This window comes from Gopherus flavomarginatus, chromosome 8 (assembly GCF_025201925.1).
Source record: "Gopherus flavomarginatus isolate rGopFla2 chromosome 8, rGopFla2.mat.asm, whole genome shotgun sequence".
In the NCBI taxonomy this organism is placed as follows: domain Eukaryota; kingdom Metazoa; phylum Chordata; order Testudines; family Testudinidae; genus Gopherus; species Gopherus flavomarginatus.
The window spans coordinates 87,230,497-87,255,479 of record NC_066624.1 but is presented as its reverse complement, the minus strand read 5'-3'; the positions used below and the strand labels follow the sequence as shown (position 1 = coordinate 87,255,479).

At 39.6% G+C, this 24,983-nt stretch overlaps 2 protein-coding genes across 4 annotated transcripts in view; one reads left to right on the top strand and one right to left on the bottom strand.

Moving 5' to 3' along the window:
- Positions 1-24,983, bottom strand: part of MED12L (mediator complex subunit 12L) — a 276,235-nt gene that overhangs the window by 85,120 nt on the left and 166,132 nt on the right. For both annotated transcript variants that reach the window (XM_050965783.1, XM_050965784.1), the window contains 5 exons: positions 9,075-9,222; positions 8,361-8,479; positions 7,051-7,194; positions 5,879-6,042; positions 4,318-4,449 (listed from right to left, as the gene is read on the bottom strand). In XM_050965783.1, coding sequence (XP_050821740.1) covers positions 4,318-4,449; positions 5,879-6,042; positions 7,051-7,194; positions 8,361-8,479; positions 9,075-9,222 — 707 coding nt within the window. The remainder of the gene's footprint in view (positions 1-4,317; positions 4,450-5,878; positions 6,043-7,050; positions 7,195-8,360; positions 8,480-9,074; positions 9,223-24,983) is intronic.
- On the top strand, positions 2,772-23,400 carry P2RY12 (purinergic receptor P2Y12). Of its 2 annotated transcripts, XM_050966094.1 has the most exons (4): positions 2,772-2,870; positions 4,347-4,376; positions 14,891-15,206; positions 20,299-23,400. In XM_050966094.1, exon 4 carries the CDS (start codon positions 20,323-20,325, stop codon positions 21,313-21,315), a length of 993 nt encoding a protein of 330 aa, XP_050822051.1. In that variant the 5' UTR covers positions 2,772-2,870; positions 4,347-4,376; positions 14,891-15,206; positions 20,299-20,322; the 3' UTR covers positions 21,316-23,400. The 2 variants fall into 2 exon arrangements, with proteins under 2 accessions (XP_050822051.1, XP_050822052.1); XM_050966095.1 differs by lacking the exon at positions 4,347-4,376 and having other exon boundaries at positions 2,782-2,870.

Here is a 24,983-nt window from a genome sequence, read left to right as displayed (position 1 = left end):
ATATTCATAAATGATCTGTACAAATGAGTGTGAGGTGGCAAAGTTTGCAGATGATACAAAACTACTTAAGACAGCCAAAGTTCAAAGCAGACTAGAAAGACTTATAAAGGGATCTCACAAAACTGGGTGTCTCGGTAACAAAATGACAGATGAAATTCAGTGTTGATAAATGTAAAGTAATGCACATTGGAAAATATAATCACAACTGTACATATGAAATGATAGGGTCTAAATTAGCTGTTACCACTCAAGAAAGATCTTGGAGTCATTGTGGATAGTTCTCCAAAAATGTCCGCTCAACATGCAGTGGCAGTCAAAAAAGTGAACGATGTTAGGAATCATTGGGAAAGGGATAGATAATAAAACAGAAAATATCATAATGCCACTATCTAAATCCATGATACACCTACCAATTGAATACTGCACACAGTTCTGGTCGCCCCTTCTCAAAAAAAGATATATTAGAATGGGAAAAGGTACAGAGAAGGGCAACAAAAATTAGGGGTATGGAACAGCATCCATAAGAGGAGATATTAAGAAGACTGGGACTTTTCAGCTTGTAAAAGAGGCAACTAAGGGGGGGATATAATAGAAGTTTATAAAATCATAAATGGCATAGAGAAAGTGAATAAGTGTTATTTACCCCTTCACATAAAACAAGAACCAGGGATCAACCAATGAAATAAATAGGCAGCCAGTTTAAAATAAACATAAGGAAATACTTCACACAATGTATAGTCAACTTGTGGAACTCATTGCCAGGGGATGTTGTGAAGGAGAAAACTATAACTGGGTTAAAAAAAGAACTAGATAAGTTGATGGTGGATAGATCCATCAATGGCTATTAGCAAAGATGGTCAGGGATGCAATCTCATGCTCTGGGCTTGCAGTCCTTAAGCTTCTGACGGCTAGATACTGGGACTGGATGACAGGGGATGGATGACTTGATGGTTGCCCTGTTCTGTTCATTCTCTTTGACGAATCTGGCATTGGTTATCGTTGGATGACCCAGTATGGCCGTTCTTATGTTCTTAAATTGAACAAAATTATCCTTCATGCAACTCCACTGAAGTCAGTAGTTCAACAAGGGATGTAATTGGCTTGTAATTTTTGAGACACCAAAGTAATATGACCACCACAGAAACAATTGTAAAGTCAATCTTTTCTTTCTTCACTTAAGCTTTTGAGGAGAAAGTAGGCTAAGAGCTGGAGTGGTTATTTACACGTGCATCCTTTTCGTATTATTTTATGTATTTTATCAAATGGAATAGCTTGAAGTATCTATACATTTCAATGAATTAATTAATCAATCAATCAGTACTATAACTTTTGCACACATTTCGCTGAAGAAAAGTAATAAGACTGGAGTTTAATGTAATTTGGAGCCAAAAGTACACCACCAGAGGTGGTGGATAATCCAGACTCTGCAGAACCAACGACTACTTTGGTACTAGGGTGACCAGATGTCCCTATTTTATAGGGACTGTCCTGATATGTGGGGCTTTTTCTTCTATAGGTGCCTATTAACCCCCACCCCCATCCCAATTTTTCATACTTGCTGTCTGGCCATGCTATTTGGTACATAAGGAGGGAAGCATGGGTTGCTGAAGATGCTGAATGTCAGTTCCACTTACTTCACTACTTATTTGACAAAACATCTCTCCATCATCTCTGTTTTCATTCATTTTGTAAAATCGGCCTTGGTACATGGGTACACACTTAACTTCACTGGAAGTCTACAGAACTTTGCTGTCACTCACCATCCTTCTACTTCCATACAACTCATCGTTTAGAAGGTAAAAAAGCCCTCACAACTTTCACCTGAAAATCTGGCATTTATTTTTTCAACAACAACAAAACTCCTCTCCTTGAGACAAGTAGCTTGCCATTTCTGAAAATGGGGCTGCTTATTCCACATCTAATCATTAGCCAGCTGCTTAGAGATTGAAGGCTAGATTATATCTTAAAGACCCTGTTGTATGTTAGCAGGTTGGGGCCCAATTTGTAGTAGGATCCCCAGATCCTTCTGGGACTTGAGGGAAGGACATGCTGCAGCCTTAGCTCTACCACTCATTAAAAATGCAGGCTGCATGTGTCCCTCTTGAGCCTGTCCAGTTACACTGGACATGGTCCTCCTCTCACTCTGCCCCTTTAAAGAATCCAGTACTGTTGGAATTGCAACATACAGTGGTGGCTTTGCTCACCAGTCACATTGTGGCTGGCCCTTTCACAAGTGGAGTGGGTAGGAGGGGGAAAGCTCATTACATTCCATCCCCCCACCCATGCAGCACCAGTTACAGTCTGACCATAATCTAATAAATGCCAGAATCAGCTCAAACCTTGTTAATAGATGTAAAACCGGCTTATGGAACACATTAGTTTCCTGAAAAACAATGCAAGTATGGTATGCATACAGTGCAGAAAGAGGCCCCTAGCCAGACAGTTAGGGACTCGGATAGCATTTTCAAAAGCACTGACACCACTTAGGAGCCTAAATCCCATTGACTTTCAAATGGCCTTTCCTCTTACATGCTTTGGAAAATGGGACTTAGGTACTTCAAAATATTTTATACTAAATTTATTCTACAGAGTGGAACACAAAACAGAATTCTTCTTCTTTCCTAATGGTCACAATGGTAACCCTATCTTAATACAGTGGATCTGTAAACTGAATTTCTGACGACATGGTATGCTGAGGAAGTGGTTAGAAGATCAGAATAATGAAAAAAATGTGAAGAGAGAGTTTAAAAAAAGGAAGTGTAATAAACATTAGTAAATAAAAAAGTCCTGAAGCCCCAGTAGGGTTCCTTATGTCAACTGTTTAGGATGATACCAGAGAAACCACCTTTAAAATCTGAAGTCGAGAGAAGGTAAGAGCAAAGTATAAAGTGAATGTTTTCTTAAATGCAGCATTTTAATATATTTTGAAATTTATTAAAAGAAGGAACCAATGGTACCTGCAGTGTGTGGCAGAAAGCAGCTGAAAGAGTGATTGGAAGTAGTTAACTATTGTGTGTCACACACAGCAAGGCACCTTCAAAGATTAAACTACTATAATGCTAGTGCCTTGTGTGCACTGCTATAGTTAAGGAACCCCCTGTATTTATTTATAAATTACCAGTCTTCAGAGGGTTTGTAAATTAAATCAGTCATTTTTAATTATGCTGAACGGGAAAATCTGTCACACAAGTGCTGGGTGCAGATGCAGTTAGAACTCCCATGTTATTAGCATGCCATTTTAAATTATTATTATAGGACATCAATAAAACAGATTTTTTTTGTTTGTGGGATTTATTGGGGGGGTCGGTTTGTTTTTTGTTGCCATTTTATATGCTCTATTAAGCTGTAGCTTTTGGAGTTGAAAAATCTGGGGATGGGGTTGGCAGTAGAATAACTGTACAGTTATTTTATTTAGACATATGTGTAGTTAAGAAGTTACCCTATATTTCATTACATTTTACTAAGCAACATTGTAGAAATACTGGTCACATGCATTTATAAACCCATTTACAACATCTACAGATAACTATGCAATACAAACCTCAAACATGAAACATGCAGAACAAAACCACAAGGATAAATGGGGAAAACATTGTGAGTAAGCTGGCTTGTAACTTTCATAATAAGCAAGTGCACAGATAAAAGGTCTTTTTCAAAATAGCCAAAAATACTGATTTTGGGATTTCTAAAGTAAGATTCCAGTTTAGAACAAGAAACTGAAAGTTTGCAATGTAGCACCTTGCAAACTACATACACTTTTTGATGTGTCTTTACCTATTTCTAATGAAAGATTTAGTAAGCAGAGTACTGTAGTGGTGTGAGCTAAGCCTTCATTATTTTCAATGATGGTGTAGTTATTACAGGAGATTTATAATACTAGTACATTATGGAGGATCTCAAATTAATGAAAACTAAACTGCAATTAACAGAATTAAACTGCTTTGCTAGCATTATCTCTATTCTGTACATGTGCTCTTTTACCCAGACAGGTCCCTCCTGCACTGAGCTCCATGCAGGTGGATCTGCGTGCTCACATGGAGCTCCACTGATGTCAGTGGGGTGTCAGTGGGCACAGAGGTATGCCTGCTGTGCTGAGCACTCAAGCAGTATCAGGACCTGTTTCAAACTTGAAACAGTCTGTGTAGGCAAAATGATTCACAAGTATGGCAAAGGAAAACCAGCAAGTAGAAAAGCTGCATTTTAAAAAGCAGATAAATTGAATTCAAAGTTCATTAGTACAATATAGAAAGGCAGTAGTCTGCTTGTTAGTAGTTTCTAGAGTTAAATTTAAGTTTGCAACATCTTTGTGCAACTAACCTGAAAAGGTCCCCAAATTTGCTTCTCAGGTGGCTACATGACACATAGAGATCATAGAGGTAAGCTAAAATACATCTTTCTGGGGAAGAACATTCTGTTGGATTAACAACATGCTTGACAACACCACATAATCTGGAAAAAAAGAATTAGAGATTAATTCCAACTCAGACTTTTGAAACTTATTAACTGCCCATTTCACCTTGAATAGTCTCTTGCAATGTTAACTTCTTGTCTTAACAACCTGTTCCACCTTGCTCTTAGCTGTGACTCTCTGAGTACCTTTCCCAGACCTAAAGAAGAGCTCTGCATAAGCTTGAAAGCTTGCCCTCTCTCACCAAACAAATCTGGTCCAAGAAAAGACATTAACTCACCCACCTTGTCTCTCTAAAACCTAATTATACATTTTAATATTATAAAATTAACATATCCATGCCAATAACTAAACAATGGTCTATGCCCATAGAAAAGTCAAAGCGAATGCATTCTCAAGAGATATAAAGGGTTTCATGTGAAGCCTATTGCCACAATTTTAAAATGAAAATAGTTAAGTGTTCATAGTATTTTACACATATGGGCCACAATCCTGCAGCGAATTACATACAAGGGGAGTCCTACTCACATAAAGAAGACTCCACACAGGCCACAGGGGTCTGCCCAAATAGAGCTCATTGTACAATCAGGGCTATGGAAAATAGATCAAAGATTTATAGCCCTGTTCCCTAATAATAATGCTGCAAAGTGTGCAACAATTACTAACCTAGCACAGCATAACCTTAATGTGCACGAAGAAGGACTAAACAGTTCACATTTTAATTGGGCTTTGCACCAATGGAATTCAGTTTTCAGCTAATATCACTGTAACAGTACATGGAAGCATACATTTCCCAGGTTATTTGGCTCTCCATGTGTCTACAGTGATTGCTAATAAGGCACTGTTGAGGAATGAAGGCCACAGTATCCTCTGCATCAACGATTTTATACCAGGACAGTTACCTACTTTATGCCCTTTTTTGTTGCACTTGACAGGCCAGTGTGTTCTACGCTTATCTGTCATTATTTACAGTGTAAGCTTTTGGGGGCAAGGACTGTCCTATATGATGTTTGTATAGTGCTCAACACAGTGGAGCACTCGGGAACTTACTGCAACACAAAGCAAGAAAAACAACTCTGAGTGAACCATCCTGTAACTATCCATAGCTAATAGGACAGATAACCACTTCAGATCTTAAAGAATATTTAAAACCAGTTTAGCTAAATCACTGCAAAAATCTGCAGAGAAATGACTGCATTGTGTATAACTCATTTTAAAAAAATGTAGTTACACTGATGTAAAATCCTTATTTCAGTGTAAAAGCAGGTCATCAAGTTATCTTAAATCAATTCCTCAATAATTTAAGCTTAACCAAAATAAACCATTCAAACTGAATTTTTGCACTAGTTTAAACTGTTTTTGAATGATTTATATGTAATGCAGTGTATACAGCTGGAATATATTTGAATATATTCTTAGTTTAATTATGCATATCATAAACAAACATAGAAAAATACAGTAGTTACAAACCCTTCAAAAACTTGAGCAGTCTGCTCTGGATTTAAAATTAGGCAGGCATGGTAACGCCGTAAAACAGCAACAATGCACACACATAATCCTGTTGTGTAACTTCCTGCCAGGCTGGATGACTTCAGCAGTAGTTCCGCTTCCACAACACTCAGTTCATTTAACAGCTAAAGTATAAGATAAATACTGAACTGAATATCCTTTTCCAAATGAAGCTTTACAAAACATTTCCAAGAATCATAAATGAGAAAAGATACTGAAACATCACACAATAATATGCTAAAATTGTTATTTAGTAAGTTAGAAGTCAAGAGGAAAGTACTGAAAGTACAAAAAACACACACGCAAAGAATTTATCTTCACAGCTGTAGAAAGTTTCTTGTGTCTAGACAACTGTTGCATAAGAGAGAAGTGCTTTAGATTAAAATAGACAATGAAACCATATTAAATAAGACATTCTGGATTAAGATGTTCTGGAATTGTGATTTTTCAAAAACCACAGCATATTTTAAAGGCAATTGAAATATATCCTACAATTATTAAGAAAAAAATAAAAGTATGGTTGCAAACAACAGGCTCTTATATAGTGTGTTTGATTCACAGATCTCCAAGGACTGCAAAAGGGAAGTTAAGTATTGGCAGCCCTCTTTTTACAGGTAGGGAAATTGAAGCATGAGTAGTTAAGTGATTTGCACAAAGTCACACAGCACCAAACCTAGAAGAATCCAGATCTCCTAACTCCCAGAACAGTGTCTTACCCATGTATCAGAGGGGTAGAGCAGTGTGAGTCTGGATCTGTAAAAAGCAACAAAGAGTCCTGTGGCACCTTATAGACTAACACACGTATTGGAGCATAAGCTTTCGTGGGTGAATACCCACTTCGTCAGACACATGTCTTACTCTCTGGCGGGCGGCTACTGCACTTATTCACGTTGCCTTAAGTTCCTGTCTCTTATGACTTGTATTTAATATCAAGGTAATAATTTCATATTTATAATGTGAGGGGAAAAATCTACTCTAACACCACAGAATGTTTATTTGTACAGCATGTCACTGTTCTGCATATGACTGTTACACAAACTACAAGCCTACTTGTTAGGAACGTATCATTTATGGAAACATCACATTATAGCTTTGTCCTGACATACATAAGAACAAAGTAATCGCTTTGTTACCTGTATAGCAAAGTCAATAAGCCCATTGATATTGAGTGCTGGCTCCATAAGATCAAAGATAAGCTGTATGTGGTGAGCCAAAGGAAGATGGTATGATGTACCTGAAGCAAAGCTAGTTATTTGTTCTAGAACATTACTGGAGATCTGTGAAAATACAAACCCTCTGTGTATTAAAACATTACAACAGCTGAGTATTTCTCTTCCTAAATATTAACACTTCTAACATCAATTTAGGTAAGTGATTTTCGATAACTGTTTACTAAAGCATCAAATAATAGAAGCACCTTACAACATGTCAGTGCTCTAGTAAGTAATAACTGAGCAGAGGTTTTTTTACTTACTGGTTTACTACAATATATATTCAATTCTGACCCAGTTTTGTGATCTATGCCAGCAAAAACAAGACAAAAAATTTGTTAATTTTCCCTGTGGCCTAAATGGATCAACTTATTTTAATTTTTGCAATTACAAGATTTTTAAATCTATTGAATTTATGCCCACTTTTCTTTTATGATTTGTTTCTAGTGTCGATCTCAAAAATATATTTAAAGGAAACGTTACTGGCATTAATGGCATTTTTATAATGTTAATTAGCACTAATCACTTTATCACTAAATGTTGAAAGTCTGTGTTGACAAACTAGAAGGTTTTGAATGGAAACAAATTTGCAGTTCCTGACAGAAGTCTCTTTGTGGAAAGCCCACATGTAATTTAAAACAATTCACACATTATTTGTGTTTTGTAGTTATTTACTAAAGTAGCTTTGATAGCAGAAGCAAAAATAAGCTAAAAATGTTTAAATTCTACAAAAAACTTAAGTGAAGACTGAATCTCTCTCTTTCTCTAGCTCTCTCTCTCTCTCACACATGCATGTTAAACAGAAACATGGAAAAGATTTCACCATCTTTTACGAAAAAAGTTAATAATTTGCACCCTAGACCGATGAGTGGCATACTGCCCAAAACTGATGCATTTAGTTTAGTAATAAGCAATAAATACACCGCAGTCAATTAATAATCTATGCATCAAGACAGTTGAATAGTATAGCAACAATTCCAAATATTTCATATGTACTGTACAATATTCATGACATTAGTAATAGCTTCACTAACATCCTGCCAATACAAAATAAACAATTTGGAGAAGGTATTTAGAAATACTGAGGCAGCATTCCACTTGCCTTTAAGCGATAAAGTACTCGTGCATTAAAAATTAATACTGTGTATGGATCAGATTTTTTATCATATTATTTTCTTCCTACTTGATATGTAAACAGCGCAAAATGGATACAATGTTATGCAAAGAAGTACCTGAGATGTCACCTGATGTTGATCAAAATAGGACAGTTGCTGCAGTTTGGTGAACACAGTCTCCAGAGTTGGAAATGCTTCCTGTTTGTTCTTCCTGGCTTTCTGCCCTTCATCCCCAACTTAACAGATAAAACATTATTTTGGTCATTTTATATTTAACAGAGCCCATGTAGTTTTGTGTTTTTACTGCTTCAAAGACAAATAAAACAGAAAGTAAATGCTTGGTTCTACATGACCACATAAAACACCATTCACACCAGTTTTCCACTGCGTTCAGAAAAAAACATTTCACAGCATATAATTTGATGCAACTTCGGGGAAAAACATTTTTAAGTCATTCAAGTGTTAAAAAAAAAAAAAGACATTTAGCAAGGGCCGAAAATATTTAAACAATTTTCCTAAAATGGTAGTAAACATAAATCTTTCCAGGCTGATATACTGTCTTCCAGATTTTAGCATGAACATAATTTTTACAGCCAAGTTATTAATATGGATAGAGACAATATAGTTGAAATAACTTTAACTGTACTGGTGCAGTTATAAGGCAGATCTATTCTAGGTATTTCATGCTTTAGGTGTAGTACCGCTTTTTTTTTTTTATTGATTATGAAGGAAAGAAGTCAAATTATATGATAAATTTGCATGGCTCTAACCAGAACTCTCTACGCAGTCCCTACATTATGCATTACAGACTCTGGAAAGCTCAGTATTTACCCCCTGTTTCAGTAGTACTTTTCTTATTCAGGATTTTCAGGATATCTTTGGTAATCTTCTTCAGTTGATGCCTTGCCTCATCACGCTCTTTGCCAACACCATAAAGAAGAATCATGCGCTGGTTACATTCATGACTAGAAGATTCTTCCTGAGAAACAAGCAAAGCAAGCAAATTAAACAACTTTCATTTTCTCTTGTTGATTGCTATTAAGGAGTAAGAAGAGACAATTAATTCTCTTTCCAACACTAAGTACAACTTGGGTTTACTTACATAGTACAGATTAATTTTGGAGATGCCAGCTGCATAGCATTTTTGAAACTCAAATCACTTAAACACAGATGCATAAATATGAATTTTTCTGTATTCACTTTAGCCCTTGCCAACTCTATCTGTTCATCCTTTCCTATACTGAATACTGAGCAGCGAGATCTCAAAAGCAAAACAAGCCCTAATGAACCTGTGACCCAAGGACCTATTGATGTACAGAAAATGTGAGTAGTTATGTACATATGCTGAAAATTACGTTGTATAGGCCTTGTAGATAAAGGCAGGTCACTTAAAAGTAGCATGCTTTGAGATAAACTTCTCCAGAAAGAAGGTGGGAGACATTTATCTCCCTGGTGGATCATTATATAATGTGTGTCTTACAATGGAAGTCTATTAGCATCAGAGGCACCAACTCCATGGGTGCTCCGGGCCTGGAGCACCTACAGAGAAAAATTAGCGGGTGCTCCACACCCACCTGCAGCCAAGCTCCCCCCTCTTTGCTTCCTTCTCCCCCACCTCCAGCATGCCGCATCCCTGCTCCTCTCCTGTGCTTCTCGTCCTGCGCCCACCACCGCTTAACAGCTGTTTGGCGGTGCTTAGGGAGAGAGGGGGAGGAGTGAGGACACAGCATGCTCAGGGGAGGAGGTGGATAAGAGATAGGGCAGGGGCAGGAACTTGGGGGAAGGGGGTGGAATAGTGGTGGGAAGGGGGCAGTACAGGGGCGAGAAGAGGCGGGGCCAGGGGCGGGGGGAGGGTTGAGCACCCACCGTGCAGAGGGGAAGTCAGCACCGATGATTAGCATACTGAGTCAAATGCTAATGAACAGCTTGAGGAGACTTCAGAAGGAAATTAACAGGAAGAGGTAAACAATAGGAGATTGGGGGGCATCCTGGTTTCAGGCGAAGATCAAAGGTCTGGCCTGGCATACCTGGAGATGCAAAGACACACCCTGGATTCTTTTAAACTGTGACTACAAGCTGCTAACAGGCTTGCTATTATGTAAAGAGGATATCAGCCAGCCTAGTTCAAAATGCTGGGGGAAGTATTTGGGATAAGCTAACTTGTAGGAAATAGAGGAATGCCTTGTGAGTTAAGTTTAGGCTCTAGAAACAGCGTCATGATTTTATTTTATTTGTAACCATTTGCTTCCAATATTTTTACTTTCCATATATGTGTGCACACACACAATATGTGAAGTTAAGTAGTGATCCTGACTGAATCTTGTAACGTGATGTGTACTGTTCATTTGGGAGCAGTGAATTTGTTAGTGTTCAGTGGATTAGAGTCTAGGCACTCCAGAGGGATCCTCACAAGACTCAGGGGTTGATGTGTGCCTATCACTAACCTGTGGAGAGAGAGCATGTCCTTTGGAGGCCTGGAAGGCAGTGCTTGTGTTGCCAGAGGCTGGTGGCATCACAGAATCATAGAATATTAGGGTTGGAAGGGACCTCAGGAGGTCATCTAGTCCAATCCCCTGCTCAAAGCAGGACCAACACCAACTAAATCATCCCAGCCAGGGCTTTGTCAAGCCAGGCCTCCAAAAACCTCTAAGGATGGAGATTCCACCACCTCCCTAGGTAACCCATTCCAGCGCTTCATCACCCTCCTAGTGAAATAGTGTTTCCTAATATCCAACTTAGACCTTCCCCATTGCAACTTGAGACCATTGCTCCTTGTTCTGTTTTCTGCCACCACTGAGAACAGCTGAGCTCCATCCTCTTTGGAAACCCCCTTCAGGTAGTTGAAGGCTATCAAATCCCCTCTCACTCTTCTCTTCTGCAGACTAAGTAACCCCAGTTCTCCCAGTCTCTCCTCATAAGTCATGTGCTCCAGCCCCCAAATCATTTTCGTTGCCCTCCACTGGACTCTCTCCAATTTGTCCACATCCTTTCTGTAGTGGGGGGACCAAAACTGTACACAATATTCCAGGTGTGGCCTCACCAGTGCCGAATAAAGGGGAATAATCATTTCCCTTGATCTGCTGAAAATGCTCTTACGAATACTGCCCAATATGCCGTTGGCCTTCTTGGCAACAAGGGCACACTGCTGACTCCTATCCAGCTTCTCGTCCACTGTAATCCTCATCCTTCTCTGCAGAACTGCTGCTTAGCCAGTCAGTCCCCAGCCTGTGGCGGTCCATGGGATTCTTCCTTCCTAAGTGCAGAGTCCTGCACTTGTCGTTGTTGAAGCTCCTCAGATTTCTTTTGGCCCAATCCTCCAATTCGTCTAGGTCACTCTGGACCCTATCTCTACCTCCAGTGTATCTACCTCTCCCCCCAGCTTAGTGTCACCTGTGAACTTGCTGAGGGTGCAATTCATCCCATCATCCAGATCATTAATAAAGATGTTGAACAAAACCGGTCCCGGGGGCACTCTGCTTGATACCGGCTGCTAACTAGACATCGAGCCATTGATCACTACCCGTAGAGCCCAACAATCTAGCCAGCTTTCTAGCCACCTTATAGTCCATTCATCCAATCCATACTACTTTAAGTTGCTGGCAAGAATACTGTGGGATACCATATCAAAAGCTTTGCTAAAGTCAAGATACATCACATCCACCACTTTCCCATGTCCACAGACTCAGTTATTTCATCATAGAAGGCAATCAGGTTAGTCAGGCATGACTTGCCCTTGGTGAATCCATGTTGACTGTTCCTGATCACCTTCCTCTCATCCAAGTACTTCAAAATTGATTCCTTTAGGACGTGCTCCATGATTTTGCTGGGGACTGAAGTGAGGCTGGCCGGTCAGTAGTTCTCTCTCTTCCCTTTTTTAAATATGGGCACTATATTTGCCTTTTTCCAATCACCTGGGACCTCCCCCAATTGCCACGAATTTTCAAAGATAATGGCCAACGGCTCTGCAACCACATCAGCCAACTCCCTCAGCATCCTTGGATGCATTAGATCTGGATCCATGGACTTCTGCATGTCCAGCTTTTCTAAATAGTCTTTAACCTGTTCTTTCACCACTGAGGGCTGCTCACCTCCTCCCCATACTGTGTTGCCTAGTGCAGTAATCTGGGAGGTGACCTTGTCTGTGAAGACCGAGGCAAAAAAGGCACTGAGTACTTCAGCTTTTTCCACATCATCTGTCACTATGTGACCCTATGCATCAGGGAGATGGTCCATAGCAAGCACAGACAAGACTTCTTCATGCTAAGTGCAGGTGGTAGTGAAGTGCCTCATGACCCTGGGTACCACATGGATGCATCAGACCATTTGTGCCTCCTCAATAACACTTGGTCAGCATCTGGGCAAACTTTGCACTGGTGCCTGTGCCACAGACTCTTACAGTCACCCTGTAAGCAGATGTGCCCCCAGCCGGGCAGTCATCAGGCCATTGGATTTGGACGGACAGGATAGGGACTGTATGCTTTTATGCTCTCCTTTGGTCTGGGTAGGCTCAGAGCGCTGTCTCCTCCTTCTGCCTTCCTGGGTAAGAATGCCATACACTCACGTCCAAGACACTCAGGTTTATTAATTCCAATCTGTATTTGAACCACACACGCCTTGCAATTACAATCACGGTTAAAGTAGAAAACGGCAGACATGCAGAAAAAGACAATGGCCAGTTATCTTCTCCTGAGACATAGAAAGATCAAGCTGGATTTCTCCTATGAAGCTCCAACTGTCCCTTATAATTGACCACATTTTATACACATATAAATTACATATTCATGAGTACTCTTCAAATCACCATTAAGAATTACGTATATTGTGTATCTTATGCTACTCATTACAATACATATGCGTAAACTTCAATTGCCTTGATTTTGTCCTTGCTATTTTCATGTTATTTCTCTTTCCTAATTGATTTATTACTGACTATGCACTGATGATATATGCTTGATCAGACCACTTTTACCCTTTACGTGACTTACAGACTCAATTTTCTCTAATTGCTTTTGGCAGCACATTTTGTGTATCCATTATTCTCCAGTTTAAGTACATGGTCAAAATATCATCTTCGTCCGATATAGCAGCAGCTGTAAGCAAGTTTACTTAATAATAAGGTCACTAAGGCAACAATCATATCAAAACTAGGCCAAAGACAGCCAATCAGTACAATTATCCAAACCTATTCATTTAGAAATGACTCATGTCCATTCCCAATAGCCTCTAGGCCCACTCCCTAGGCATAGGCACTCTGGCACCCAACTTGGGAGTCGGGCCACATGGTCCAACTGCCCTAAACGCCAAGCCCAACGCTGAATCCATTCCCCAAAAGGCTACCCAGTAGCACACTCTCCCAGAGCTCCAGCCTTGTGGGCACTCTGATTTATAGTTTATCACTTCAGGATCAAGTGATAAAGTAAATTAATGGACTTTGCAAAAAGATTTCTAAAACAATCATTCTTTACTTTATACAGCACGAGAGATACAGATCTGAGCAAAATAAGGAACTGCTATACACAATTCCCCAACTCAATTTCCTTACCACTCTCGAGCATTTTGGGGGATTTGGGCAGAGCTCTCTAGGAAATCCAATGTCCTTCCTCTCTCCCAGAACAGTTTTGCCTTCTGGTTCTGGTCTCTTCTCTCAAACAGCTAGAGAAAGAGACTTCTTTTTATAGACGTCCAGTCACTCGGCCAAAACTCTGACAGGTGATCAAAGTTTCCTGTCAGGCACCTTGGTGTTTCATTACCAAACACCTGGAGTCAAAGTTTGAAAAACTGCTTTGCCCTGGGCAGTAGCTATCTCTTTGACCAAGGACGCTTCCATTTGAATGGACGACACTCAAAACTTAAAGAACTTTCATTGTTAACTCTTTGCTAGGTGCAAAAATTTCTTCTGACATCTCCTGTGTTCCAGCTACAGAGCCACGATGAAGCCACAGAACAGATTTATAATCAAAACAGTGCTCAGAAAACAAACTGGAGTTTGTAGTTTGATATAGCTATACAGAGAGTTCATAATATCAAACAGAATTCACAGCTTGTAAGTAGACAGGTTTCCCCCAAACTGTTACAAAGACGTGTTTACCTTGTTTCTCCCAAACTTGTATTTTTATTGTTTTTCAAAATCTGTATTTATTAATCCTAATCCTCAGTGGCAATATAACAAAATGGTGAGCCAGACCGTATCATCATTTATGTTACTACTGTACAAATCAATTTTTAACTGAGGCTCATTCTTAAAGTTTCAAAATGTAAATAATTAAATAAGCAGAAACAGAACTGGGAAAATGATATGAAATATTTTGAAATCTACATGAAGGGCCAATAAATTGTACAGTAATATAATTTTCTGCTCAAAAATAATAAATCACTACGTTTGTTTAAACACAATTAAATGTTTTCTAAGCAAAAAAATAAAAAAAATTCAAATTGGAACATCTTCCGTAATAATAGATATATTACCACAAGGTAGAAAGAAATTGATCATATTATTCTGAACTTTTCAGGAGTTGCGCAAAGTAACAACTATATAAAAGCTTTTAAAAAACATTATCTGTAGTTTTCACAAAGTATTTCAATGGATTGTAAGCAGAAGGTTAATGTTTTTTTTTTTTTTAACCAAGTCTCTTTTCCCCCTTTTGCAGGAAATAAAAGCAGAAGTATCGAGGCTGTCACCTGAAACTTGAAACTGTCTGCACAGCTAAGAAACACAAGTTTCAAACTGGAGAGCAGAGCGTCTTTCTAAGTCCTAAAGCTGGGATGTACAGCTTCCTTCTCTCTCTCTCTCTGTTGATCTGGAGGATTTTTACTGAAGTAAGCTACTAAGCTTCTGAGTCTCAAGCTTAGAAAAAGGAAAGAAAATCAGAAGGGAAAAGGAATAGCAAATGATGATCTGCCAACAATATTAACTTCCCATCACAGGAAAGATCTAATATTTCAGCATTTTTCTACAGTTGTAAGGTAATTTTCTCTCAACATATTCTTTTCTGCTCCTCAAGCTTATGTAATAGCCATTTAGTTACAATTGATATGTGCAGCTAAAAATATATTTACATTTAAAAATACATGGTGTTTCATAAATTCCTGTCATACTGTCATTTACAGATGGAAATACAAGTGAGCACCTTTTAATAATGACGTTATCAGAGAGATGTACATATTTGATAACTCAGAACATCTATAGTTATTTTTAAACCCCCCCACTCCTACTGGGATAATATTGAAGTATAGTAATTTTTATAATTGTATCACTTAAGGGCTTGATATGCACTGCTCAGTGAAAACTTCGCTCTTGCAACCTTCCTTATATGGTTTTTCACCCGTCTTTCCAAACATCTTTGGATTATATAGTAGAGCATTTGGATCATACCTTTGTCCTAATTGCTGGGAAATCCAATGTTCTTAATTTTGTAAACAACAGATAAACCAACTACCAAAACAAAGCAATACTTCATTAATTTATTTGACTAGTGCACTTTAATTCTTAGTGATAACAGTTCATAGTACATTACTAAATATTGTGAAGTTTGAACAAACATGAGTCCAAGCTACAGGACACTGCCAACACAGCTTAATCTTTGCAGAAAAGTGGGGAGAGACAGCCATTTGTACACATATTATGAAGCACACACTTTATCAACGAGCAAATTAGTGACATTCTAGTTTTTTCTGATGGACACAGATCAGATGTTTTTGTTTGTGACACAAAGATAATATGCAATTTTGAAAATAAAGTTGCATCAATTCAGTTATTTGAAAGGATCTGTTGGTAAATATTTTGACATCTCAAACTAAATTTTGTTTAAATATTTTTTTTGTTTATAACACACTGTTAGCTGTAATTAAAGCAAATGATTCATAGCAGCATTTCCTATCCTATGTCCTATCTTACCCTTCTTCCCTTTTGGCACGGCAAAACTATTTGGGCCTCCTTACAAAGGCTAAGGAAAGCAATGTACAATTAATAAGTAGTAAATAGTAGTAATACTGCTTTACACTTTTGTAGCAGTTTGCATTTCAGGATCTCAAAGCACTTTAATATGCTTGGCTTTTTGGTCTTAAATATCAACAGCTGGTTGTCAAGTCCAGAGACTAATGAACTGGTTGTGAAATCAGCATGGCTTTCACATTTAAGGTCTGAGATAGTTGGTCCTTGGTCACATGCAAAGTATGACACTAGTTGCTGTTTGGGGTTAAGGAAGTGATTTTCCCTAATGGTGGATCTGCCATGCTTTATGCGGTTTGTGCTTTCTTGTGGGATCACCGTTTGAGGAGTTGGACCTGTTTACTTTAAGAAGTTTTTGGTCTGACAGCTGGCTGAGGATCACCAACAACAAAGTAATCAAAAGGCTGATGAGCAGTGCCTTGAGATTTTCATTTCATGTTATTGACACAACCGAAAGGCAGGACAGGAGTCTCTGGCAGCATGGTGTCTTCATCCTTTGTCCCAAAACCTGGGGTAGAGTTTGGTACTTGAGGTGGGACAGCGACAGTATGTGGGGAGGCAAACCTCACAGGACACAGGTTCAAAGCATATTCCTGGCCTTATGCGAGTACTCAAGTCTCCCTCAGAAAATGGACTGTTAGGAGGCTTGCAGTTGGCAGGGGCGGCTCTAGACATTTCGCCGCCCCAAGCACGGGGGCATGCCGCAGGGGGCACTCTGCTGGTTGCCAGGCCCGCAGCTCCGGTGGACCTCCCGCAGGCGTGCCTGCGGAGGGTCTGCTAGTCCTACGGCTTCGATGGACCTCCCGCAGGCGTGCCTGCGGAGGGTCCGCTGGTCCCACGGCTTCAGTGGACCTCCCGCAAGCATGCCTGCGGAGGGTCCGCTGGTCCCGCGGCTCCACCGAAGCCGCAGGACGAGCGGACTTCCACAGGCATGCCGCCGAAGGCTGTCTGCCTGCCACCCTCCCGGTACTCGGCAAAGCGCTTGAAAGGCGTGCCTGCGGGAGGTCCACCGAAGCCGCAGGACCAGTGGACCCTCCGCAGGCATGCTGCCGAAGGCTGTCTGCCTGCCACCCTCCCGGTACTCGGCAAAGCGCTCCCCGCGGCATGCCACCCCAAGCATGCGCTTGGCGTGCTTGGAGCCACCCCAGCAGTTGGGGGTACCACACCTCCTGGTGCCTAAAGGTTTAAGACTTACAGCAATAATAGGCAACTGCAGGGACTTATGAGGGGTTTTTAACAGATTCCCTGACTGTGGGGCCCATGCAGCAGCAAAACATTTTTCCTGCAAATTTTCCTTCCCCCAAGAACAGCAGCTCAACAGTTGGTGCGAGAGTTGGAAGGTGCCTCAGTGCGTTAGCCAGTTAGTTGGCTGGATAGAGTAATGAGGACAGGAAGCAGCTCTAGAGGTGCCTCCTGCCCCCAGATCACAGCTGGAGTCCCTTCCTACCTTCTTGCCAAAGCTGATGGGGGATGGTAGAATCTAAAGCCAGTTTACAGTGACAAAGCTGGGGCAGAGCTGATCCTCGGCCACCTACTCCCATTCATGGGTGGCAGCAGCCAGCAGGAGAGATGATCCAAAAGTTTCTCCTCCTTCCTGCCCTCCCTCCCTCCCTCCATTTGCCCTTGGAAGGGAAAGCCTCTCGTGGCTGCAGAATGACTAAAGGGAGATTAAGGGGGGAGGCCTGCTATTTAGGGATCTGGGGCAAAATCAGTACTTGGTCCTGCTAGTGAAGGCAGGGGTCCGGACTCAATGGCCTTCAAGGTCCCTTCCAGTTCTATGAGATAGAAACAAGTCAAAGCAGAGGAAGACAGGGGAAGAATGATCTTTAGAAGAGGCATAAAGTGAGATCAAGAGACAGCACAGAGGGGTGATCAGCAAGAAGGGGCAGCAGCAAGAGACATGTCACGGGGGGAGTAGGGGGAGGGAAAAGAACAACAGAGGGAGACTGGGGCAACAATATTCAAGGGCTAGGGGCAACAAGGAAGGGAAATAAAAATAATTATGCCAGGGGAGGTCCATAGCTGCCTAAAAGTCCTAGGATGGAGGACTCAGGTAGGAGAGAAAAAAAAAGTTAGTAGATAATTTACTGAGCACTGTATATGGTTTCCTTTTAGCAGCTAATCTAATTATTACCACTACTAAATTTGTAGCCAAAAGCAACTAATATAAGCAGTCCTATCCCCATATTAAAAAAAATGGGAAGAACATTTTCCTTTCCTCGTTTGAAAACTCGTTTGGAGAGATCACGATACAAGGAAAAATGAAATGACAACCCTGTATTTCCCCTGAATTCATCGTTAGTGCTGTTGTGAATTAGCAGTTGTGGCCTAAGGCCTATAATCCACAACTGTGTGGAGTGCATTCACCCACAAGGTGAATTGCAGTCACCCACAAGGTGGTATTTGCAATGCACATACACAGTAGTTGGTTAGAGTTTGCTTAGCAATTCCCCACAGAACATAAGTACTAGGAAACCACTTGGAAAGAACATGCATCTCCAAAAGGAATAACCTGTGGGGCATATTCAGAGGGGACACTCTTGGTGCATCTTACACCTTCTTCTGGCCCCCAACCCTCTGTCTGTGTGCCAGACCAATCTAGACTCAACATCCATTTACTGATATTAGTGTGTATTTTACCCACATTCCTAGCACATCACTTCTTTGACTCTGTGAGTCAAAAGAGAGAAGAAGAAAACAAGGATGTAAAAGGGCTTAAATTCCTTACCTTTCACCTTATCTAAATTTAAACTTTTTTACTTTCGTCTTGCTTCTTGAAACTCAAGCTTCTCCAACTTACCAATGTCTAAGAGAGTCTAACTGAGTCTAAGAGTGCCTATCTCTGTCTGAACTGATCATGGTTGAAATTACTCTACATTATTTTAAGAAAAACAGCCTCTGAATTTAACCCTGTATCTGCAGATCTGTCATCTATGGTGTGGTGATAAATACATAAGATATTATGCTAGCATAAAACCCAACAACATTCATATACATAGAATAACCAGAATACAATGCGGGTAGATTGATTTAAATCACTAGTTTTAACTATGATTTAAATCAGCAAGCAGGAAACCTTGATTTAAATAATTGATTTTAATCATATTTTGCATTTGTACTTCTTAGTTATTTTCCTAAAGAAAGGTTGATTCTCATTAGTTGGTAACCATTACAGTATGTTAATTTTCAACTAAATATAACCTTATTCTACATTTGGTGCTTTTTGCTAATCAAGAGGGTCTGTATATCTTTTCATGTTTATTTAAACAATTATACAGTTAATTTACATTTATTCAGATTAATTGTTACATTTGTATGTTAGAAAATGGTGGATGATACATTTCTTATTTACTAGATTAATTTTGTGTGATTTGTGTCAGTCTCTATTTGGATGGAAATTTAAATGCAGCATTTTTTTTAATTAAATGAAACTACCTTAAACATGCGGGATACATAATTTTTTTCTTTATCAAAAGATGTTCTGCATTTAAAACTAACTGCTTTATTAAACAAAGGAAGTATTATATATAGTTACTGAATTGGACTGATTGTTTCTTTCAAGATTTTAGAGCTAATAGATTTCATCCTTTTACACTTAGCTTTTATTAATAGATTGGAATAAGAAAACAAGCTTTCCTGTTTTTTCAGATCCCAATAAGCTTCTTAACATTGAATGAATTAGTTCTTGAACTGAACTAGCTGAATAAACTGAAATGGAAAAGATATCCTTTCTGTACCTGCAGAAGATGCTACTGCTGTCAAAAGCTAGGTTAGCACTTCAACAAACTCGGGGTACAGGTGCTTAGCCAGTGACTTCCACTAGTTCAGTGATTTCACTTGCTATCAAATGTGGCAGCAAATAGGTTCTGCTTAATATAATGTTTTAAATTTAATTTAAATGAGTTTAATTATAATAGGTTTATGCCTTAACATAAGTTGTCAATTTCAAAATTAATGTAAATAGGTTACATTTAAAAAAAACAACCCATATGTTAATTTAAAAATCCAATTAAAAATTATATCAGTGATGTTTATCCACCCTGAATAAAATGAATGCTGCAGTTCTCTGCCTGATAAACAATAACCCTGCATCTTTCGTTTTAACAGGAAGGGGAAGATACTGAAGTACAAATGAACGCCAAATACAACTTCAGCTATCCTGGAAATGAAAGCAACTGCAACAGTGATAACAAAATCAGTCAAGTTCTCTTTCCTTTGCTCTACACTGTTCTCTTTTTTGTAGGCATTGTCATGAATGGCCTGGCGATGCGGGTGTTTTTTCAAATCTCCAGTAAATCTAATTTCATCATCTTCCTTAAGAACACAGTCATTTCTGACATCCTCATGATCCTGACTTTTCCATTCAAAATTCTCAGTGATGCAAAAATGGTGCCTTGGGCACTGAGGGGATTTGTATGCCAGGTCTCACAGGTCATATTTTACTTCACCATGTACATTAGTATTTTGTTTCTGGGTCTAATAACTATTGATCGCTATCAGAAAACTGCCAGACCATTTAAAACATCAAGCACTAGCAGCTTGTTAGGCGCTAAGATTCTGTCCACGGTAATATGGATATTAATGTTTATTCTCTCACTACCTAACATGATTCTGACAAACAAAAAACCCACACGTAAAACGGTGAAGAAATGTGCTCACTTGAAATCAGAGTTTGGGTTAGTATGGCATGAAATTGTGAACTACATTTGCCAGTTTATCTTCTGGGTTAATTTGGTCATCATTGTTGTATGTTACATACTCATAACTAAAGAACTGTATAAATCATATAAAAGAACAAGATGCACCGGGAAGGTGTCCAGAAAACCTGTAAATATTAAGGTATTTATCATTATTGCAGTGTTTTTTGTTTGTTTTGTGCCATTCCATTTTACTAGAATTCCCTATACCTTGAGCCAAACAAGAGATGTTTTTCAATGCTCTGCTCAGAACATATTGTTCTATATAAAAGAGAGCACCCTCTGGTTGACATCTTTAAATGCATGCCTAGATCCATTCATATATTTTTTCCTTTGTAAGTCCTTTAGAAAATCCTTGATAAACATGTTGCACAAACACATCAAGGAGCAGAACAATGGAGATAGTAGTGATGAGACGCCAATGTAAGGCTACAAAATTGGGTCAATAGCAAATAATACAGGTATTTACATGCTTATTAATAATAAATGCCCAGGTCTTACTCCCAATAAAATCAATGGTTAACTCCCACATTACCTCTCTGGGAACTGAATCTGTGCTATTTGAATCTAGGTTCTATGACAGAAGCATTCACATACTGGAACAGAGGAACTACTGGTGATGCCACCAATGCAGCAGAGTGGTTAAGTGTATGTTTAGTTACACATAAGTAGTCTCATGAAAGTCAGTGGGAATATTCTTGTGCTTGAGTTTTAAGCATATGTTGGATCCAGGTCTATATACTTATTAAAACAATTATAAAGAAATAAAAAAGTGTTTTAGTCATAGAATACTATAGATGAATTTATTAACTGTGAAATGGTGAAATCACGGCTCTCTTGAAGTTGATGACAAAGCACACTGACTTCAAGTGAGAGCCAGGATTTCACCCAAATCAATTAAAATCTGAAAAATGCAACTGAAGAAAATATCAATAAGCCAGATATTTTTTTTAAAAAAAGAAATCTATCACCTTGCATCCAAATGCCAAACTACTAAGCATAGGGGGAAAAAAGCTATTCACATGTGCTGAATTAACAGAATGAATATTTCACTTCTGGCATCATACATTTGCATTTTTAATGCTGCTGACCATTGATTAATGACTGTATACAGTAAGAAATGATGTATATTAAGCACATCTATTTAGACTGAAGTTAAACCTTTGAGTACCCCAGAATACATTCTGAAAGACCAACCAAAGAACCATGGTTTTAGGGTAAGCAATATATAAATGGAATTTGACCATTTTCAATAAAACTAGTTTTACACAATAGTCCCTGGGTTTCATGGGACAGAAGCACTGAAAAGGTTAAATCAATTATGAAAGTTAACATCAGTTTTTGTTTTCATTATACTAGATTTCTAGCTATGCTTTTTACTTACAGCTATTATGCATTTTTGGTTTGGAAAATGGGGAAATCGGGAATGCAATTTTCAATAATAATTGTGTACATAATTCTGACTACAGATGGCCCTAGGTTGCCATAAACAACCACTGGCAGACTTATTGCTGATACAACTACTAACCAGACTCCAAGTCTAAAAAATCTTTCACTGACATGTAAGGCTTTGATCCTATGAACAGATATTACCTTCTGTATACTTTCTATGACCACTGGAAGCACGCACAGGAGTAACTGTTCATAGAATGGAGACCAAACACTATATAACTTGTTAAAATGTTCTTCATTTGTACATACATTTTAGTACTGAACTTGTAATACATGTTTTATGGTTTACTCCATTGATTCATTAAATCAAGGGTAGGCAACCTATGGCACGGGTGCCTAAGGCGGCACGCGAGCTGATTTTCAGTGGCACTCACACTGCCTGAGTTCAAGGGGCTCTGTATTTTAATTTAATTTTAAGTGAAGCTTCTTTAAACATTTAAAAAACCTTATTTACTTTACATATAACAATAGTTTACTTATATATTATAGACTTATAGAAAGAGACCTTCTAAAAACATTAAAATGTATGACCGGCACGCGAAACTTTACATCAGAGTGAATAAATCAAGACTCAGCACAGCACTTCTGAAAGGTTGCTGACCCCTGCACTAAATCATACCAACCGTAATTATAAAATACGCCTAGAAGGATTAGATTTTTATCAGTCAACATCAATTTCACCATAAACACACAAAATGATGAAAAAATACTTTCATTGATAATCAAAATGTGCATACAAGCAAAATAAGATTTTATGGGCAAAATCCAGTGATTTAGGTTTTTGAATTAGGCATGTTACAAATGGACTATCAAATGAATAGTAAAAACTGGTATGATTTGTTGATTTAAAGATATTTGCATTGTATTTTGACATGTGATGTTGACAATTTTTGTTTTAATAGTTATAAAGCTAACTTTTTGAATCTCAATGTCTACTGTCATTACATTGACTGATGCCCTCCAGTTTCCTGTAATTGTGAAAATTTAAATAGATAAAATCAGAAGAGATACTTAAAAATATTGCTCAATATTATCTGCTGAAATTGTAATAAAAACTGAATTCTGCCAAGCCTAATTATAAAATGTAGTTACTAATAGTTTAAGTGATGTCTTAATTTCCCCTCCCTCTAGTTGTACAATGAAATTCAGAAGAAAATATGGGTAACTCTTTGGAGAGGGGGAAGTGTCACTTACTTTAGTTTAGATGGATCTGGTAGTTCAATTTACTTTCCTAAACTCCAGATTTCTCAATGATCTGTTAAAAAACATTTATTTCCACTTTTGCATGCACACTTGTGTTCCCTCTAAGCTGCATGGTTGTACGGCTGGCCAGGAGTGATTCAAGTGTCCCGCACTTGATTAGCAGAGCCACACACATCTGGCAGTGTGTGTTCTGGTGCCCCTCCCCCACACCGCTTTGCAGCCACATTGCTCCTGCAGCTGCTCCCAAGATCCTCCTGAGGGCTGTGCAGAGCGGGGGAGGGGGTGCTGACATCAAGTTGTCCCCCATTCCCCATCCCTGTACCCCATCTCCACAGAGCAGGGGAGAGGGCTCAGGACTTGCAACAGCTCTGAGGTCTGAACGAGACTTCCAGGCGGAAAGTGAGTGCCTTAAAGAGACAGTCTCTCAGAGACTTCCCCAGCAGCCAGCACAATCTCTCCCTCTCTCACACACACACACACACACACACACACACACACAGTCTCTCCCCCTCCCACCTGCCAACATACCCCATCTCCACAAAGCAAGGGAGGGGGCACATGGCTCAGCAGCAGGACAGCTTTCAGTGAGTGCCTTAAAGAGACAGCACATGATATCTCTCAGAAACTTCCCCAGCAGCCAGCACACACACAGGCCCTATCTACACTGGCAAGTTTCTGCACAGTAAAGCAGGCTTAAGCACTATAACTCCCAAGGTGTACACACTGTCAAGCCACTAAGTGCACAATGCCTGTTCTCGTCTCTCTGGTCATCAGTTTGAACTCTACTGCCCTGCCCTCAGGTGACCTACCCCATAAATTCCTTTGGAATTTTGAAAGTCCCTTTCCTGTTTGCTCGGTGATGTGTTCAGTAGTTTCAGCACATCTTTCCAGGTGGCCAAGCCTGCTCCAAGGACCAGGTGATCCCCTGCTTGGAGCAATGCCAAGCTGGTGGACCTCATTAGCATTTGGGTAGAGGAGGCTGTTCAGTCCCAGCTGCACTTCAGCCGTAGGAATTATGATACCTATGGACAGATTTCATGATGCATGACAGAAAGGGGCCATGACCAGGACACATTTGCAGTGCAAGGTCAAAGTGAACGAGCTAGGGAACACCTACCACAAGTGGCGCAATCCGCCATTCCAGTGCTGGACCCACGAGCTTCCAGTTCTACGAAGAGCTGGACACGATACTCAATGGTGACCCCACCTCCACTGCAAAGGCCACTGTGGATACTTTGGTGGCTTGTGTGCTAGTCGAAACTGGACCAAGCCAGGAGGAGGAAATCTTGCACAAGTATGTGGAGGGGGAGGGGGACCCAGAGACATAGGATGACGACTTGGAGGTCAGAGATGCATGCAACCAGGAGCGCTTTTCTACCCCGGAGGAGGCTAGCCAGTCACAGCTGTCAGATGTTGGCGAAGTGCAAACAGGAGAGGATG

What these genes read in the sequence shown, in the direction of transcription:
- P2RY12 (XM_050966094.1), top strand. Translation starts at nt 20,323, where the DNA reads ATGAACGCCAAATACAACTTCAGCTATCCTGGAAATGAAAGCAACTGC.